This window comes from Chelmon rostratus, chromosome 3 (genome assembly GCF_017976325.1).
Source record: "Chelmon rostratus isolate fCheRos1 chromosome 3, fCheRos1.pri, whole genome shotgun sequence".
Lineage (NCBI taxonomy): Eukaryota > Metazoa > Chordata > Actinopteri > Chaetodontiformes > Chaetodontidae > Chelmon > Chelmon rostratus.
In genome coordinates this window covers 3432029-3450555 of record NC_055660.1, presented here as the reverse complement: position 1 = coordinate 3450555, position 18527 = coordinate 3432029, and the positions used below count along the sequence as shown (strand labels likewise).

Genomic DNA, 18527 nt, shown 5'->3' with positions numbered 1-18527 from the left:
TTAAAATGTTCATGAAGATCGTTCATGGAAAATCATTGACTTTATTACTAGAAATTCAACAGCTGCGTCGCAGGCAATGTTAAGACGAAAATTGCTTCACAAGGGTCCTACCAACATCTCCGGCTACAGGAATGACGTCGATGGAAGGTTAATCAGCTGATTCTGAGCGATCAAATGAACCAAAATAACGGGGTTTTATCTGTCAAAACAGGCTTAACATCTAACGACAATTGACAATGTTCTGATCGGACACGGTTGACATGCTTTATTGGGGTAAGTACAGTTCGTAAAGCTTCTGTGTCGCCCTGATACATGACGGTATTTATGCCAAGTCAGTGGAACCAAACGCTATTCAGCTAACGTCAGGCCTGTTTGGTTGCTTTGTTCATTTTTTTCGTTGTAGGAGGATGTTAATGATAACTGTCGCCATGGATCGGGAGAACTGGCTCCGGTGGTTTAGTTGTATGTAGCATTCGAGCCACTTTTCAAGTGGCGGAATTTAGAGAAATCGATGAAAGTTGACGTTGCAGCTAGCGTTAGCAAGCTAGCCGCCTGTAGCCACATAGCAAGCACGGGCAGCGGTTGGTCGCTGTTCTGAAGTGTCGAGCTGGGAGGAAAAAATCAGATGTAAAGTAATATAAAGTGCGCGTAACGTAACAATAAGTTAGCTCGTTTGTCTCGTCATTACGGCAGCTAGCTAACAGCTGAATCTGTATGTTGGACTGAGGAAATTAACGAATATATAAAAACATAACATTTTAGTTACCCATCACAAACCTCCAAAATTGAGAAAAAAATTTTTTTAAGTTTTTAAAAATATGTCACAGTTGGACTGAAACCACTTTAGCTCTTATATCTGTCATATGCCTGTAAACATCTCAAATATTTTGGAAAATAATCTGTTTTTCAACCCAGTATCATTTATCAAATATACATGTATGTTAAATTAACAACGAGATGTGTGTGTTAAAAAAAATATTACTGTTATGAGCAATTTATTTTGCTTTACAGTTTTCCCATTCAAAAATTATATGAATGGCTCTAGATTAGATTACTAATCAATCTACAAAGAAAAATAAAATCAGATTAAAATTATATAATTGTGCGAATGATTTTCAAGCAAAAGCATTCAACATTTGTTGGCTGCTTTTCTGTCTGTATTGTATCATTGTAAATCCACTCGATGGAAGTTGTGGACTGCATTTTCCATTTTCTGGCTTTTTTTTAAAAGTCAGGTTGATTCAAAAAAAATTTTTTTTAAATAACATAAGAAATTATCAGATAGTGTCCAGTTAGTTCGCAATTTAAAAGCAGAAGTTGAAATTGAAATCATGGTGCCAAGCATTATATTACAATCTTCATTTCCTGTATCCTACACAAAAAATCTGTTATTATGTTGTATGTTTGTGTGGTACTTAAAGGCCCAGTCATCAAATGGTGCACAGCAGCATCTTCGCCTCTATGGTCACATCACAGTAAAGCCTATGAGCTCTACATTCCAGTGGCAGCACATTAAAGCTGCCTTTGAATGCTGCCAGTCTCTACATGCAGACAATGTGTGCACTCGGATGGTTGTGGTAGAAAGGACTATGCACTAATAGACGTATTTCACAAGAGACATTCTGACTTGTCATAGTAGTAAAAGACCACAGGTATTACCAATAACATATATAAATGTGTTGCTCACATTATTTTACCATTAAGTATGAGTGCAGAAGCTATGTGACCTTTCTAACAAGTGTAATTATTTCATACAGATCGCCATCATGGACAAGATTTTGGAGGGCCTCGTGAGCTCCGATCATTCTGCACCGGTGAAGAGAGCCATTGTGAAGAAGGTAGTGGAAGCGGCGGAGAAAGAGGTGACAGAGGAACAGTGTCAGTCGCTGTTTACTCTCACCACCCGCCTCATCTTGGTCGGTGAAGATGCTTTTCAGAGGCAGATTGGCCTCCAGGTTTTGGACGCCTACGCGCGTTATCACCGCCCGGAGTTTGAGCATTTCTTCAGTAAAGACTTTGTCCTCAGCCTTCTCCAGCAGGGCTATGGGCAGCTTGACCGCAAAGACCCAGCTATTATAGACTACATTCACTGCTGCCTGCGGCTGCTCATCAGCTGTCCCTCGGTGCTGGAGATCTTCAGCGTGATCCAGGTGGAGGTTTTAAGGATGGTCTGTGAGCGTCCGGAGCCTGCTCTTTGTGCCCGCCTGAACACTTTGCTGTCGGACTTTGTGCAGTGCATCCCGAGGGATAAGTCCGGCGTTTTGTTCTGCCAGCAGCTGGTGAGGACCATCAGTTACTTCCACTGCTTCAACAACCAAGAGCGGGAGCTGAGAGAGTATGTAGGTCAGGTGACCAAGGTTAGCACGCTGCTGCAGAACATCTGGAAGGCTGACCCAGCCACACTGCTTCCCTCCCTGCAGGAAGTCTTTGCCATTATCTCTTCCACAGGTGAGACTTGTTCCTTCTTTCTTCCAAAATTAGATTCATTTATTTTATTTAATTAGAATCTGCATTAGTAATAGGTAAAAGGTAATAGTATATAACAAACTATGGAATAGTTATAGATGTCCTAAAGAAGTTTAAAATATGAACAAATTTGGATTTTATCCGTAGACTTATAGATGTCTGCCAACCAGTAATGGAAAAAAAAGAGTAGTTGCATTTGGCAGCATGGAGCCGTGACTTGTTCCCTTCCCTCTATAAATCTTGGCCTTAATATCAGGATTTTTAGTGCACGATTGAGCGCAGGGGAACAGTTATCTTGTTTCATTTTGTTTTTTCCAGGCCTTGCCAATAGCTGACTTTGATCCCCTGGCTTAGTTCTCTCATTTGTATAGGTTGGATGTTCATCCAGCAATATTCAGTATTATTGGCACAGTGATTCTTTTCATTTTGGAGATGGTAGTCTCATTTTACACACTTGTCGTTGCTTGGAGCAATTACCTTCAAATTGTCAGATTCAAGGAGTGTATTTCGCCCAAAGGGAAATAGTGAAACGCATTTTGTGAAGTGAGCAAGTTCAAAATCTTTCAGCTGGAGTCAAAACTGCGTTCTTTTGTTAATGGTAAATTTTAGCGATGTCCTAAGCCCACTGTGCAGTGTTTCGACTTAGTGACTGAACTATGGAGCAGCACAAAATAAACAAACAGCCGGCAGCAGTTTCAATTGAAAAGCCGACTGACAGCATGCGTTAGTGAGCGATGCAAGCAGAGCCGCCCGCTTTGGGTGAAAAGGTCACTCTGCCTCCATTTCAATGACATTTTTCAGGTGAACTGAGCTTTTAAAGTGTGCGCTGAGCTTCAGAATTTTGTTCATGCTGGGGAAGGTGCTGTCAAATCCACAGATCCAGACTCGTCTTCACAGTTATTACACAAACACTGTGAGATACTACACGAAATAATACCAGAACCCATCAGAGGAAAGTTGTGATGCGGGATCTGTTTTGTTAATGCAGAGCTATACAGCTGTCAAAGAGATTTAGACGTATTTATTAATTAAGAAGTAGACCTATTTTAGTTTATGGTGGTGTCACACTGCATTGTATCACAGTGCCCCCACTAACTGATAGAAAAAGAAAAGGTGGGGTTGTGTAATTATGCAGCATTGCTCTGGCTTGTTTTTTGCAGACCCCTCCTTTGACCCATCCATTGCTCTGGCCAGTCTGGTCCAGCACATCCCCGTCCAGATGATCACAGTGCTTATCAAGAGTCTCACCACAGACCACAACGTCAAAGACGCAAGCATGACTAAAGCTCTCTGCAGGTAATTTCAGCCGTCCGTTATGAATATCTTTAGAAATATGTTATTTTAAGTCATTTGTTAAGCATCCAAATTATGTTAGTAATCTAACTTTTACTATAGTGATACTGCATTTTTTTGCGCCTTGTTTACGCACCACACAATTTCCTCTCGATCTAGGATGATTGACTGGCTTTCTTGGCCACTGGCTCAACATGTTGATACCTGGGTCATCGCTCTACTCAAAGGACTGGCTGCAGTTCAGAAGTTCACGATCCTCATAGACGTCACCCTGCTTAAGATTGAACTGGTTTGTAGTGAGAGCTCCTCGTTTTGATTTTGTTATGGACCTCAAGAAGAAGCTAGACAGAAATTGTGTGCGTCTCTCAGAGGTGTATGGACGTTAAACGTCGGGTGAGTCATTCTGGAGAGAGATTGTTGATGTTGCCACCTTTCCTGTTCACCATGCAGTTATACGTTAGCATGCCAGACGTACCGCGCCTCTCACTTGTCCCTACCTCCTCTTCCCTTCCCCTCTTCCTGTGCACTAACATGGGCGCCGCCAGCTGCTGATTGGCTGGAAAAGTGTTGCGTGACTAGATCCAAGCCACTTTGTTTGTCTCCCATTTACAGAACCAGGGCTGTGTACAAAATGTTTTTCAGCTAGCAGACTGCGAGGAGACAAATTTCAAATTCAGAGAATGTCGACAATTTTTCTCCAGAATGACTCCCCCCACCTTTAACCTTCTGTAATAATTAAGCTCGATTGCAGCTGTTATTCTTAAAGATATTTTACCTAGGGCTGTTAAAATGACACACCTGAATTATCGAAGCAATTCCCCAGTTTATATAAATGTATTCATGGCATGAAGATTTCTTTTTTAACCCACAGGTATTCAGCCGTCTGTGGTACCCCATCGTGCGGCAGGGGGCGCTAGCTGTGCTCTCGCATATGCTGCTGAGTTTCCAGCACTCTCCTGAGGCCTTCCATTTGGTAAGGGATCTCCCGTCTCCTCACAGGCCATTTCCCTCTCATGTGGCCACTTTATTGGGTTTCTCATTTTCTTCTCTTCTGGCTTAAATTACTAAGGAGCTGCACAGACTCCTCTTCCCAGAACCCCGGTCTCGGCACCGCTCTCCCACTAATGATGTGTGAAACATTTAATGCCAAGCAATGGCCCTTGAGTTGGCCAATTTCATTAGTATCTAAAAACACGAACAGACTCGAAAATACTGGGTGAATGAGACTGAACCCTGCAGGGTTCCTGATGTGCAACCACCCTCTGGCTGACCGTGCTGCAGATTGGTGTGATTAATGGTAGCAGTAGCTTCCAACGTTTTCACCACCACAGTGTCCTCTACATTTTTCTCTTACTTTCATCTCTCACTGTCCCAGGTTGTTCCACATGTGGTGCATCTAGTCCAGTCTTTGAGGACAGATGGTCTACCCACCAGTAAAGCTTTCTTGCTGCAGTTCACTGAGCTCATACACTGCATGATGTACCAGTACTCTGGCTTCCCTGACCTCTACGACCACATACTAGAGGCCATCAAGGTAATGAAATGAGGTACACTATAAGTGTCCTCATATAAATATACTGTGTAGGTAAAAAATGTTCATCACCAGTTTCACCATCCAGTCATTTTGGATTTCTGCATCTAATAATTAAGTTTGTCTTCTCAGGATCTCCCAAAACCTGGAGAGGAGAAGATCAAGTTGGTGTTGAATCAAAGTGCCTGGACGTCTCAGTCCAACTCGTTTGCCTCAGGTCTTCTGAGGCAAACTGGGAAGTCTGAGACAGGCAAGACTGGCCTGGTCAACCTGGGCAACACCTGCTACATGAACAGCATCATCCAGACCCTCTTCATGGCCACAGAGTGAGTTGTGTATGCAAACACCACACACATACACACTTGATGCATTTGTAAATTAATATGCTATCATCTGAAAGGCATAAATGTGGACGGTCTGAGTGTAACTTGTGTTGTTGTTTTCAGTTTCAGGCGCCATGTTTTATCATTACACCTGAATGGCTCCAACATACTAATGAAAAAGCTCCAGCTGCTCTTTGCTTTCCTTGCACACACCCAGGTTAGTGTTGTCCCGTGTAACAGATGTAAACGAATAATAATACAGATGACTACGACTGATGACACGACGTGTGTGGTGCATGTCTCTTTCCTGCAGAGGGCAGCATACGCTCCCAGAAACTTCTTGGAAGCATCCCGGCCTCCCTGGTTCAATGTGGGCTCCCAGCAGGACTGTTCGGAGTACCTCAGGTTTCTTCTGGACAGGTACAGTCGCAGTCCAAGCAGACCGGATGAATCAATAGTAATAGGGTTGTGTCAAGTTAGAGATTTATATATAGTACAAGAAAAGTACAAAATTGCTTTTCCTTAATTGTGTTCTGATGCCAAATGAATGAAATCAGGCAAAATTAAACAGCATCAGTTGTGTGACACTGAATGAGAAGTAGAAAAGAATATGTTAATTAAAAAACTTTGCTATGAAGAACACAATGCATATAAAGCTCCATGTGTTGAGTGTGTGTGTGTCTGGGACTTGCTAAGTTACACTGCACTGTCTCTAGAATGACACGATGTCACTGAAGGCTTTTTGTGTAGAAAGCTCAGTAAGTAAGTACGTTAACTTTCTTTCTAAAGCACCTTTCAAAACCAGAGTTACAAGGTGCTGTATCATGCAAACATTAAAGAAAAAGTAGATGATTAAAACGGGAAAAAAAACAATAAAAACGCCACAGAAAGGAAAACACATAAGTCAAACACACAAACAATTAATACAATAAAAACTACACAGAAGGAAAGCACACATTACAGGGCAAAGTGCTTCAGAAATCATTTAAAAGAAGAAGACGGTGCCAGATAGTGGGAGCCACTACTGTAAAAGCTCGGTCACCTTTGGTTTAAAGCCTAGACTTCAGGACAGCCAACAGGCCTTGGTCAGAAGACTCCATGGTCTCACTGTGACCAGGGACTGCAGTAATTCAGATACAATAAAGGGGCCAGCCTTCGAAGTGCTTTATAGGTGATTAAAATAATTTAAAAATCAATTTGGCACTCTGTGGGTAACCAGTGCAGATTGCCAGCACTGGTGTAGTGATGTGTAACGGACAGATGTGGTACACAAATTAAGAACAATGCACGGCTGTATTTGCTCCTTTAATGATGAACGTCCCTGTCTCCTGATCTCAAGGTTACATGAAGAGGAGAAAACACTTCAGGTCCTTGAATCAGCTCAGCCAAAGGTCGCCTCCCCTGTTGACGCAAGCAGCAAAGACCCGACTGGTCAGACTTCCCCAGAGGAGGGAGAGGAGTCGTCTTTGACTCCGGCAGAAAGCAAATGTGGGAATGACAGGAGGACTTTGATAGAAACGATGTTTGGTGGGAATCTGATCACAGGTATTCGCTGTATGCAGTGTAACTGCATCTCTGAGAAAGAGGAGCCTTTCACAGACCTCTCTTTGGCCTTCTGTCCCTCTTCCACCGCTCAGGACAGCCCTCGACCTGAGGGGCCCTCAGAGGAGCCCAAGCTTCTCTGTCAGGGATCCGTCAATGGCGGCAGTGAGATTCCTGACCCAGGCTCGGCCAAAGCCCCGGCGAGCAATGCCCATTTTGTGCCAGCAACAAACGAGCCTCCCCTCTCTGTGCCTGACCTGGTTAACTATTTCTTGGCTCCAGAGATCCTGGACGAAGAGAATGCCTATTTCTGTGAGAAGTGTAGCTCCCTCCAGCGGGCCGAGAGGACCATGAAGGTGGTGTCAGCACCTCAATACTTAATCCTTACCCTGCTGCGATTCTCATACGATGCCAAATGCCATGTCCGGAGGAAGATCCTGGAAAACGTCACCATCCCGCCGCTCATGAGACTTCCTGTACACGCCCCTTCGCCGCCTGTACAATGTTCCTCTTCTACCTCTTCTCCTCTGCAGGTGGATTCTCCTGAGAGCAGCGAGAATCTGGCCAAGAAGCTCAAACCATCTCAAAAAGATGAGGAGGAAGAGGAGCCGGAGAGGATAGATGGAGCGGAGCAGATAAATAGAGGAGGAGAGATGTCTGTTCAGTCGGTGCCCTATGTGCTCAGCTCAGTGGTGATGCATTCCGGCGTGTCGTCCGAGAGCGGCCACTACTACTCTTACGGTCGTAACATAAACGGAGCAGACGGAACGCAGCATCCGGCGAGCCACTTTGCCCTCAAGCAGGAATTAGGAAATGGCCAGGCCGAGTGTGGCCTCTCCACCTGCTCAGCTCTCTCAGTTCCACCTGAACATGGAGACACGCTGCCTAATAGCAGCCAGGAGGCAAGGGATTGGCTGCTGTTCAACGACAGCAGAGTCACATTCTCATCCTTCCAATCAGTGCAGAACATTACTAATCGCTTCCCCAAGGACACAGCGTATGTGCTCATGTACAGGAAGCAGGAGCTACCGGGGCAGAGCGTAAATGGGGGACTGATGGCAAATGGGATGAGATTGAGTGCTGAGCCTCCCCTGCAGAAAGAACTGCTTGATGCTATTATCAAGGACAACAAGCTCTATTTACAGGTATGTGGGGAGTAGACAAAAAAAATGGGTCTCAGGCATTATTTTACAAGCTGAAATCAGTCTCTAGAGAATATACCAATACATGCAAGCCAAGTGTGGAGTGATTAGCATTAGAGCAAGTATTCAATCGAAGCTAAGAGGTTCAGTGGTTATTTTGGCTGACACGCCGTGCTCATTTTAATGCTTTACATGGATTTGACGTATGACATCATTAACACCATAACCCCTCCAAGTGTGAGGTTATTATGAAGGTCGAGGACTGTACAAGACTCTGTCAGGTGGAAAGAAGCCGAAGGAAAACAGACCGTACTTTTACAGATAACTAAGAGGCTGCAGAGTATAGCAGATTTTTTTTTTTTTTTTTGACTGAACTTGAAGCCAAATCTGGGCTGTCCCTTTATAAGACATGAGGTGTAATTTCACGAGCCATTGAACTGTACTGTGTTGACTTGACTTTCCAGCTTACTTGTACCGTATGAGTGACTGAAGTAAATCACCACTAGAGGGTGCTGTAATAACGCTAAGTGACACCACTGATGCACTGTCAGTCACAAAGAACTGTACCAGAGCTACATTAAGGCTTTCACGCAGCATTGGCCAAGTCTTCGTTTTACTGTGCACTCAGTAAATTATCTAACTTGGAAACATGTCTGCTTCCTCCATGCTGTCATCAGGAACAGGAGCTCAACGCTCGGACCCAGGCTCTCCAGGCGCCTTCATCCTCCTGCTCATTCAGGCCCAACGGTTCAGATGACAATAACCCACCAGGGAGCTGCGGCCCATCTGGTGGAGGAGGAGGAGGAGGAGGAGGGGGAGGGGGCTTCAATACCATTAGTAGACTGGTCTTCTGAAAAGAAAAGGAAAAAAAAAAAAAGAAGCGGCAGGAAACCCTGACGAACTGCCACTGAGGGAGTCCTGTCATCCCGTAGATGTGCATATACCCTCGTAAAACGATCTAAAAACACACAAACACACACATTCACACACACACCGAGCGTCTGTGCAGGTTCTGATCCGAAATTTGGTTTTGCTAAAGTCTTTTTGATTCAGTAGCCTTTATACCTCTGCCTCAGTCATCATCTAATATTTTTTAACATTATTTTAGATTATTTTTTGTTATTCCAACATTATAATTTGTCATTAATCCTCCAAATTTCAAAACATGAGGCACTTGATACTGATTGGTGCAAATGTATTCGCTCCTTTTAAATGAAAGAAATATGGCTGAATGTAATTTGATATTATAGAAATAACTTCAGCCATTAGTCTTCTACTAAATCTTTACATACATGATAAATATGTAAAGCTGGTTCATTTTAGAACATGTTCATATCTGTATAGTATAATATTACCTCACATGCAAACACACACACACACACACAAACATATGCAAATACATGCATGTGCAGTGCACAGAACAGAAGAGAGCGTTCAGCTGTAAGATAAACAGACTGTTTTGATTTGTCACAGTTCTGAATGCACAGATCACAACCTTTGGTTACTTACGTGATTTGCATGCGGCTTTTCTTCACCGGCTGTGGAGTTTGATTTTTGAGACGTTTGAATCTTTTTTTTTTTTTTTTTTATGTGCGCTTTAGTGTTTTCTAAGTTTCATAACCCATGCAATAAATGTACAGATGACTTCACATACAGAACTATATGTGGAAAATTGAATACTATTTAAGGGATTTCCAAGATAAAGGCATTTTCAGTATGAATATTTAATGCTGTTCTCCCACGAACAGGTAGTGTGATCTACAGAGAACTAAATTACAAACTGCTTGTTTTGGCATATTTGACGAGAGTCCACTGTTTGACGGCATGTATTCCTCTGATTTGGTCATTCAGGGAGACTTTTGTGTTCGTGCTGATTTCATGTGCCTTTTGATATTTAATGCAGATTTTTGAAGAGGAATTTGTCAGGATACACACCTCAGCTGTACTGTGTTGATGTTCATAACGGCCTCACCTTTCCCTGCAGTAAAAAGAAATCAGCGTTTGTTGTATCGTCTAACTTACCCAGGCAGGTTATTTAAGGTAAAGTTATTTGAAGTGGCATGTCGGCCAAGAGGTGGGCTGATGTTGCGAGCTAAACTATAAATTTAACGATTAACACGTGATGATTAAAATGATAAGAAGTAAGACACGATGAATATGAAAGGCAGTTAATAAATACTCAATCGAGCGATGGCGAGACGAACCAGCAGATGGTTTCTGGAAACAAATTAATTTTTGTGGAAATGAGCCAGACACCAAAGGTTATTAGTGTGTTGTTATGCTCAAACGTACCTCAAAGTCTGTGTCACCTTACTTGTCTCATTTCCATAATTCCACGTCTCCACTGCAGTAAATATATTGACCACTAGGAGCCATCTCCAGCGCTTCATTTTAACTTGAATAGAACACCTACTGTACATAATTTGTACTCTTCTTGCAGTATGTACAGACCCTGACATCACCAGTGCCAGGTAGCTAGATCTAAGTGTGGCGAGATGGATTTGAAGCTGCAAATGATGCATTTTGTAATGAATACAATGCTTAAAACTGAAAATAGTTTAACGTTCAATTCAGTACATTATTGATACTGAAAACCTCGAGAATTCCACTTAAAAACATGCAAATTTTTGGTGTGACTTTGTTGATTAAAAAAATGCAGAACTGTCCAGCGTTGCATAATTCATCAAAACAAGCACGAGCATCATTTTTTCTTTTCTTTTTTGCTTGTATTGCAAAGATATCTTTGTCCAAATGGAAGTGAGTATAAACAAAGCAGTGAATGAAAAGGGAACTGGGAAATCGTGCAGTCACACACTGTCCACAGACGTGGGACAAATGACTGCAAATTATTTGCAAAGGTGCCATTTATTACTAATTAGCAAATGATATGGAAAAAACATTGCAGGAGCACGAAAGCTTTCAAAGGGCATTTGGAAAAAAAATCAATGATTCTCAATTATTAATCAAGCAATCCATTACACTTTCCCCTCACTTTCGTTGAAACGTTAACTCTTGGGAATGGTATGATGCTAGATCTTCTCTTTAACTGTAAAGTTATTAAGTTTTCAGAATATTTACATGAATTTTAGGTTTCTTGGTGGCATACATTGCATTCTGTATGTGCACATATTCATGTGGCATGTGCAGACGGGAAATAAGAGCTGGTCTGATCATCTGGTGTGGTTACAAGTCAGTTCTGCACTACAGCAACAGACAGCATTAAAGATACAGCTTCACACACACAAATGCCTGTTAGACACCAATTTCATGAAAGCGGATGGACGAGAACATGGCCCACAAAGCTATTTGACGTTGCAACACTCAGGCTGTAGTGCTAAATATATGGTATGAAAAATAGTTTATTAACTGGAACTGGTGTATTGTGTCTACAGCCTTTAATTGCTCCCTATTTCTTCATCAATACTGGGGCTGTTGAAAGAGGTAATGTGCCTGTGCAATGGCAAAGTCATTAATCACAGGCTAACAGGGAACATCCTTTTGGGCGAGCGTTTACCATTACAATAGCATACCAGTAAGATTCCTCAGATACCAGTGTGAGTCCGCGCGGTCGTTGCCAGTGTGTTACACCAGTAACAACCGAGATGCTCTGCAGAGTCAAATATATTGATCTGATATGGCAAACCAGATCAAGTCAAGTCAAATTATATAAGCACATTAAATTAACACGTTTAAAAGAACCCCCACTGACCAAAGTACTGAACAATACCAGTATTAGATCTAATATTTTCTTATTACTGTACTGTTGGATATTAGCCTATAAAACACGACTGATTTATCTGAGAATGCACTTTAAAAATTATCATATGAGGGCAAAATGTATCTCAGATAAAGTTGGAGGTCATGGTAACAAGTAAAAAAGACAAATATAGTCAGTAAAAATGATACCAGGGAATATATTTGCCAGAAATATGCAAGAACATGGCAGTGAGTGCATGATGCTTGCTACTGATCTGTGAATGCAGGGTTTTCATGGGGAATTTTCCTTCGGGAATAAAAACGCATTATGGACAGTGCAGCCTGGGCGCGCAGTGATTTCTTGGGACCTGGTTCACACAGAGGTGGTCGTTTCTTTGTCTTTTCTTCAGCTGTCTGAGGCCACTTCTAGTGTTCGCCCAGGGGTGCACGCAGCTCTGTTGCATCACGTTTCATCCATCAAATCGCAAGACAGTCGTTTATTGTTTAGTGGGACGGAACACCAACGATTTTTGAACTACATGTCCCATGGTTGAAGCTCCACAGTTTTCCTTGCACGCCTCCCTATTTCGTCCTCTACAACACTATTAAAGCGAGCGGAGTTGCAATAATGTCACATCCGGTGGTAACTTTCAAAGCAAATTTCCAAATAACGAACATTTCGCTGAGGCCAAAGTAAAAGGAGTTTTAACCAATTAGCAAAACTAGCCTCAACTAAAGATTGAACAATGACCATACTTAGTTATTTCTGCCAAAAACGAATCAGCAACGGCTGAAATAGAGAATAAGCACGTAATTAAATAATGTTAACGTTAGTTTCACGCCTATCGTACCAATGTTAACGAGTAAAACGGAAAAGCATTAGCCGTTAGCGACAACCGTTGAGAAAGTTCTGGACAAGCGAAACATTTATTTTGAAAGTAGAATCCCTTAACTTCCGTTTCTTGTCATTATGCGTGCGAACTTGACCGCGCCATGTTCCTGAGGAGGGTGAGTTGAGGGAAAGACGGAGCCACCCTGTCAATCATAATTAAGGAACCATGGGAGTAAACTGGTAGGGAAGCTCGGCGGAACCACTGTGTTTACGGTGAAGATTGTTTTAATTTGCGCCGAAACGACAGCTATGCACCGGTACACTGTGGGACGTTCACATCTGATCTCGCCAACTGGGATTCGCTGCACTTTGACGGGAATTAGCATGAAGCGCTACATATAACAACAAAAACTTAACCGACTTTCAGTTGCGCCTGTTTTTTGTCCCCCACAGCGTTCCAGTTTGAACAAAACACACAAGTGGCCGTTGATATTTGTACTAAAGGCGGTGCCGCGGAGGTTTTTATGAACTCCAAGCTCAGGATATACCCGTTTATTTGACTACAGCCCGTAGGAAATCTGGTCTGTGCATTTCAGAGGACTGCCTTGTCGGTGAGTCGACTTTCGAAGGAGGAGTGAGGGTATTTATCGCTGTTAAAAACACCACGTTTTCAACTTTTCTCTGTTCAACTTGGCCGTCTGAGCTTTGTGTCTACGGTTTTGTTTCGTCCAGGTACAAGGAGACACTCCCAAAAACAAACGAAGCCGAGCAGAAATCTCCGCTCCAACTCCGGGGAGAGCCCGAAAGCAGCAGATATGAGCGGGGGAGATGTGGTGTGTTCAGGGTGGCTCAGAAAGTCTCCTCCTGAAAAAAAGTTGAGACGTTACGTAAGTGCACTTTCTATCCTGTTTGTTCCGTTGTTGTAAAGTAACCTGTTGGACAAAGTGTGCCAGCTCTTCCTTGGATACTCTTCATGCGCAGTGACAGACGTGTAGGCCTCATATTGTGCGCATTTCAACACATCAGATTTGCCATTTTCTCAACCTGAGACTTGTCTGAGCTCACTTTGCCATGCAGTCCCTCACAGTGAGAGTGACCTGACCATGAGTTAGCAGATAGGCGGTGCTTGTTTTGCTCAAGGGCACATCAGCAGGCCATGTTGCTGTTGTTTTGGGTCAAACCGGAGACCCTTTCAGTGGCTACTTAATGCGGTCCAGTCTCAGGGCATTACCTCTGAGGATTTGATTTTCTTGGACCAATAACACATTGATTACCTTGTGAAGTAATGCTTGTGCAGTCACAGTTGGTTGTCCCCGTGTCAAAGGTGGTAGATGATCATGCAGAGGGTTAAATGATTTACGAAGCATCTGCGGAACACATGAAAGGATGACCCCCATTTCTGCAAATTGCAAACAGTGGATATTGTCAGTTTTGCTCAATGAGGTGTTAGAATAGTTGTCAGAGCTGCTATAACTATTACTGTTTACAGCCCTGCTTTGCCTAGTCAGTCGTACACATGCACGCTCACACACATCAAGAGGACGAGACAAGCCTGAGCCGTTATTTTTTCACGCCGGCAGTGAATTGTCTCTGGTTTGCCTGCGATTCTCTCTGCTTATTTGTTGCGAACCTGGAACAATGGTTTATAGCCGACTGCAGCGCTGATACGAAAGCAAATAACTTCAGTTGCACAAGTTAGCTGTCAAGTCTACATGCTTTCCTTGTGGATCAGTGGATATCTCCTTTATTGATATTTGAATTACAAGGCCCGGAACTTGAGAGGAGGGATGTTTTCACAGAAACCACAGGTCCAATGAAGTGGGTTTTTTCTGAAGGCAATAAAATGAAAATCTAGCCACAACGAGAGGATTTTTACAGGGCTTTCCGACATTCATAACAGAATTGATTTGACGAGGAGGAAATCAAAATCCTAGCTCACTGCCTTGTTGTGAGCATTTGTGTTAGCGTATGTCTTTATTAGTAGTAATCAGTACAGCCTCATAACATGATAAGAGACAACATCTTTTTTACCATTTGTCGGACAAATGAACTGTTTTTAGTGGCAGGGGTCACCCTGATGTACACTTTGTGCTGCTGAGAACTTAACATTCCCACTTAAGGATGTTCTCACTTCTGCATCACTTGAGATAATCCCTACAAAACCAAGTGTTAGGTGTAATGACCCAAAATTGTTCTTTCCCAATAGAGTAAACAGCAGGCTGGTGAAGGGCTTAATTGTTCTCAGGGGGATATAGTAACTAGCTGCTCCAGTTTCGCAACTGTGTTCTGGACACAGTAGCAGAGAATAACCAGGAGGCCGCCTCACAGAAACGATAGAAGGAACATGGATGGTTTCATAAAGACGATTTTGAGTGTTTGATCAGCAAACTGCATTGCTGTTTGTTTTTGTGTGCAAACAACCACGTTCTGTTGTTCTAGCAGCTTTTTATTGTTCAGCATTTTTGCAATTTGAATTAATGGTTGGCCATGAAAAGCCAGTAGGTTAAACAGAGGACACAAGGGACACCACATTTCCAAATTTTTGTTTGTTTTTCCCCTTTCTGCCTAGAAAAACTACAGCTTTCTCTATCGCTGTTGTTCTTTTCATTTTTATTACCGAGCAGAAGTAAAATCACAAAAAATGTATATTCGAATTTAAAAAAAACTCATTCCCATGAGCAGCCTAAAAAATGGGTGCCCCCCCCGTGAAAGGTCATTGTACTTGGTCACATGAGGCTTTGTAATCCATGGAAGTGCTGACTACTCTTTTTTTAGCAGATGACAAATTGTTCAACCGTCACCTATCTGGGAACTCACCACCATCTGTTTGAGCTGATGCCCAAAATAGAGAAGTTGATTCTTTTTGAAATAGAAATCATGCAGCTGGTAATGAAGCATTGTGGTTTTAGGCTGGCATGGATTAGAGGAATAATTTTAGATCTGAATGTAGGAACTATTTGGTATTTCAATAATCTGCTAACTTTTTTTATTCAATGAACTGATTTTGTTTGTTGCATTTTTAAAAGAGTTTTGTCGAGACGTTGTCAAGAGGACACATTTCCTGCAAGTTAAATGCTTTTTGCTTTTCTTCAATGGCTGAGACAATATGACAGAATGGTCAGCCAACTTTTGAGTTGCTAACTGCCCACAGCCCTTAGTGGAGTAGTATGTGTTAAAATATTAGTGTTAGGGCAAGGTATTATGTACCAATACAAACATAAAATATGTTTTTTTCAATCAGTCTCTCCCTAGTCAATTAATTGTACAATTCCACACTTACAGTAAATATTTGAGGTGCACAGATGAATCTGTGTGTAAATGTGTGTTGTGTTCGGTGGTAATCATATGATGGGGTCTGCTGGCAAGGTTAGGATGGCTTGTGATTACCGCTTTGAATATCAGCCATACTAAAATCTTGTGGTTCTGTCAGATGATGCTGTTTTAGTGTCTCTGGTGCATAGACTGAATCACTGGCTCTCATGAATGTCTCTTTAGACTAAGACCACTATAGTTTCCCATTCTAGTCTAACTGCATTCACACACACACATACATACATTTTAGATCACAATTTGAGATGCCAGTTTCAGTTAATTTTGCTTTTGGCAGCCCGACAGACATTAACCAGTAATTAACTGGTTATTTTGGAGCACATTAGATGCATTCTGCACCTCCCAGTCTGTCTGTGTCCTGGAAGATGAACCCTGTTTTTGTATGTTTTTGTGTGAAAGTTACTTACGGGGACAAAAATTCCAAAAATTGGTCCATGTTTAGCGCTGCAGCCGGCAGCCAAGAAGCAGGCGGCGGTGAAACCCCTCCAGGTGTTTGCGCACTGTCAATTTAGTGCACTAAAAGTGTTTGTTTTGCCAATGACAGGCTCAGATTGTTAGAAAGTGTCTGACAACATTATGGAAAGGATCCCTACAGACATGGCTGCTATATCGCTCTCACCAAAGCCACCAGACTGCATTTCCAGAAACACTAATTTTTATCATCGTAAACACGTCATTCAAACTCGAGAGAAACAAAATAAAACTCACCAAAACAGTTTTAGTTCATCCTTAAATTGTTCCAATATGGTTCCTGTGGCCAAAATAAACTCTTAATTGACCAAATTGGTAGAGGAGGAAGAGTGAGGGTGGACATCAGAGAAGCAGTGGGAGAAAATCAGCGTGTAGAGCTGGAATATTTTTCTAGCCAACTCAGGGATTACTTTCACTGGATGTTAGACTTTCAGACTTATAACGGACGTCAACAGATTTTCCCGGTAAAAAAGCAATAATTACCAGATAAGGGAAACCCTGCCCCCAGTCCACACTGATGAAGTGAAGGTCGTAGCTTTTGTTTATAACAGCAGTGCAGCCCTTGGTGTTCAGAGCTAGCTTCTTCGCCCTGGCTAGCTCGTCTTTTAGCTCATCCTTCTTCTCCTCAAAGTGTTTTTCAATGCATTTAGTCACAGTAGCTCTTACTCGTGCTCGCCGTCTGTCACACTGATTGGTAGCATATGGCAATCATACGACACAACACCTGGGTGATGGCCTCGGGTTCGAGTGCATCACACTGTGTGTTTGTGTCTGCAAAGTAGCCTATAGACTGACATAACCGGTCAAAAATATTCTCTGTGGTTAACTAATTAACATTTGACCACTGACATCACAACACAACCCAATGAGCCTAATGAGAAAATGACCACAAACCGTCAGCTTTGTCTCCTCTCAGAGAGGAAGGCTGTGATGGCAACGTTGTGTTTGGCAGGGACACAGTGTCCTGACACTGTTTTTCTGGATTTTAGATGTTTCAGACACAAACTAAAATGAAGTCATTTTTTCGCTCATGTCCCAACGTCATTATAATACTGTCCAAATACTGCTTGCAAAACAAGCAAAAGCCATCTTTGCCATATTTCTGCCATCTTCCTCTCTACCTCGACTTTCAATTAAAACCATGGATTACACTAGTTTCATGATCACCTTTTCAGATGTTTACTCGACTAGATTTATCTCGTTTCCTAGTGAGGGTCTGCTCAAAAAGTGGTGACATTACAGTTGGAGTCCTGCAGATAACTTAAAAGATTATTGTCAGTTACTGCAGAAAACATCAGAAAACTATTCACGTTTCCAGTTATTCTGTGTTGATCATTGGTGCCAAATTCAACTGAATAAATGCACCCTTTATGCACTCGTTTCCAGTTTATTCAACAGTTTTTCAAAGAGATGCTGATGGATTTATAAATCGAGATTGTTATAACGCTTTGAATACACATCCTTAAATTTCAGTATCCACCGTGTTAACCTTAAGACTAACTGTAGTATTTACTGTAACTGTCCCAACAATAATCCGGGGTTTAAACCAAGTAATCAAGCTTTAGTAGGTGAACTGTTCAACCTGAACCCAGGCTTCGTTGTAAATTGTCTTTATCTTATTTAAACAAATAATTAAAAAAATCATGCACCCTGCTAATCACTGCATTGTGAAGGTAAACATTTGGTGTTGGGTTAAATGAAAAATACACAAATAGAACACATTACAATAACACATGAACATACATCCACCTTTAGCTCTATTTTATCAGCCCCATCTCCAGACTGAGCACCGGTAGACTAGAAGCCAGGGCCCCTGCTTACCTGATTAACCACTCAGGGCAAAGTTTGCCCCTGAGGCGCTGCTGCTGATTGGTGGGGCTCAAAGGTGAAAGCAGTTCAGC

General features: G+C 42.3%; 2 protein-coding genes across 3 annotated transcripts in view; both read left to right on the top strand.

The window, feature by feature from the left end:
- Nucleotides 1-135: 135 nt before the first annotated feature.
- Nucleotides 136-10963, top strand: usp38 (ubiquitin specific peptidase 38). The gene is made up of 11 exons (XM_041933223.1): nt 136-273; nt 1758-2448; nt 3627-3762; nt 3919-4048; nt 4631-4732; nt 5135-5293; nt 5423-5616; nt 5737-5830; nt 5927-6033; nt 6953-8300; nt 8975-10963. Exons 2-11 carry the CDS (start codon nt 1767-1769, stop codon nt 9149-9151), a joined length of 3129 nt encoding a protein of 1042 aa, XP_041789157.1. The 5' UTR covers nt 136-273; nt 1758-1766; the 3' UTR covers nt 9152-10963.
- Nucleotides 10964-13022: 2059 nt separating this feature from the next.
- The window catches only part of gab1 (GRB2-associated binding protein 1), a 55950-nt gene continuing 50445 nt past the window's right edge, over nt 13023-18527 (top strand). For both annotated transcript variants that reach the window (XM_041933055.1, XM_041933054.1), the window contains exons 1-2: nt 13023-13436; nt 13558-13712. In XM_041933055.1, coding sequence (XP_041788989.1) covers nt 13641-13712 — 72 coding nt within the window. In that variant the 5' untranslated portion in view covers nt 13023-13436; nt 13558-13640. The remainder of the gene's footprint in view (nt 13437-13557; nt 13713-18527) is intronic.

Coding starts and splice junctions, on each gene's coding strand:
- usp38 (XM_041933223.1), top strand. CDS start 1,767: ATGGACAAGATTTTGGAGGGCCTCGTGAGCTCCGATCATTCTGCACCG. Junction 3,763..3,918: donor ATGACTAAAGCTCTCTGCAG/GTAATTTCAGCC, acceptor CTCTCGATCTAG/GATGATTGACTGGCTTTCTT. Junction 4,049..4,630: donor CCCTGCTTAAGATTGAACTG/GTTTGTAGTGAG, acceptor TTTAACCCACAG/GTATTCAGCCGTCTGTGGTA.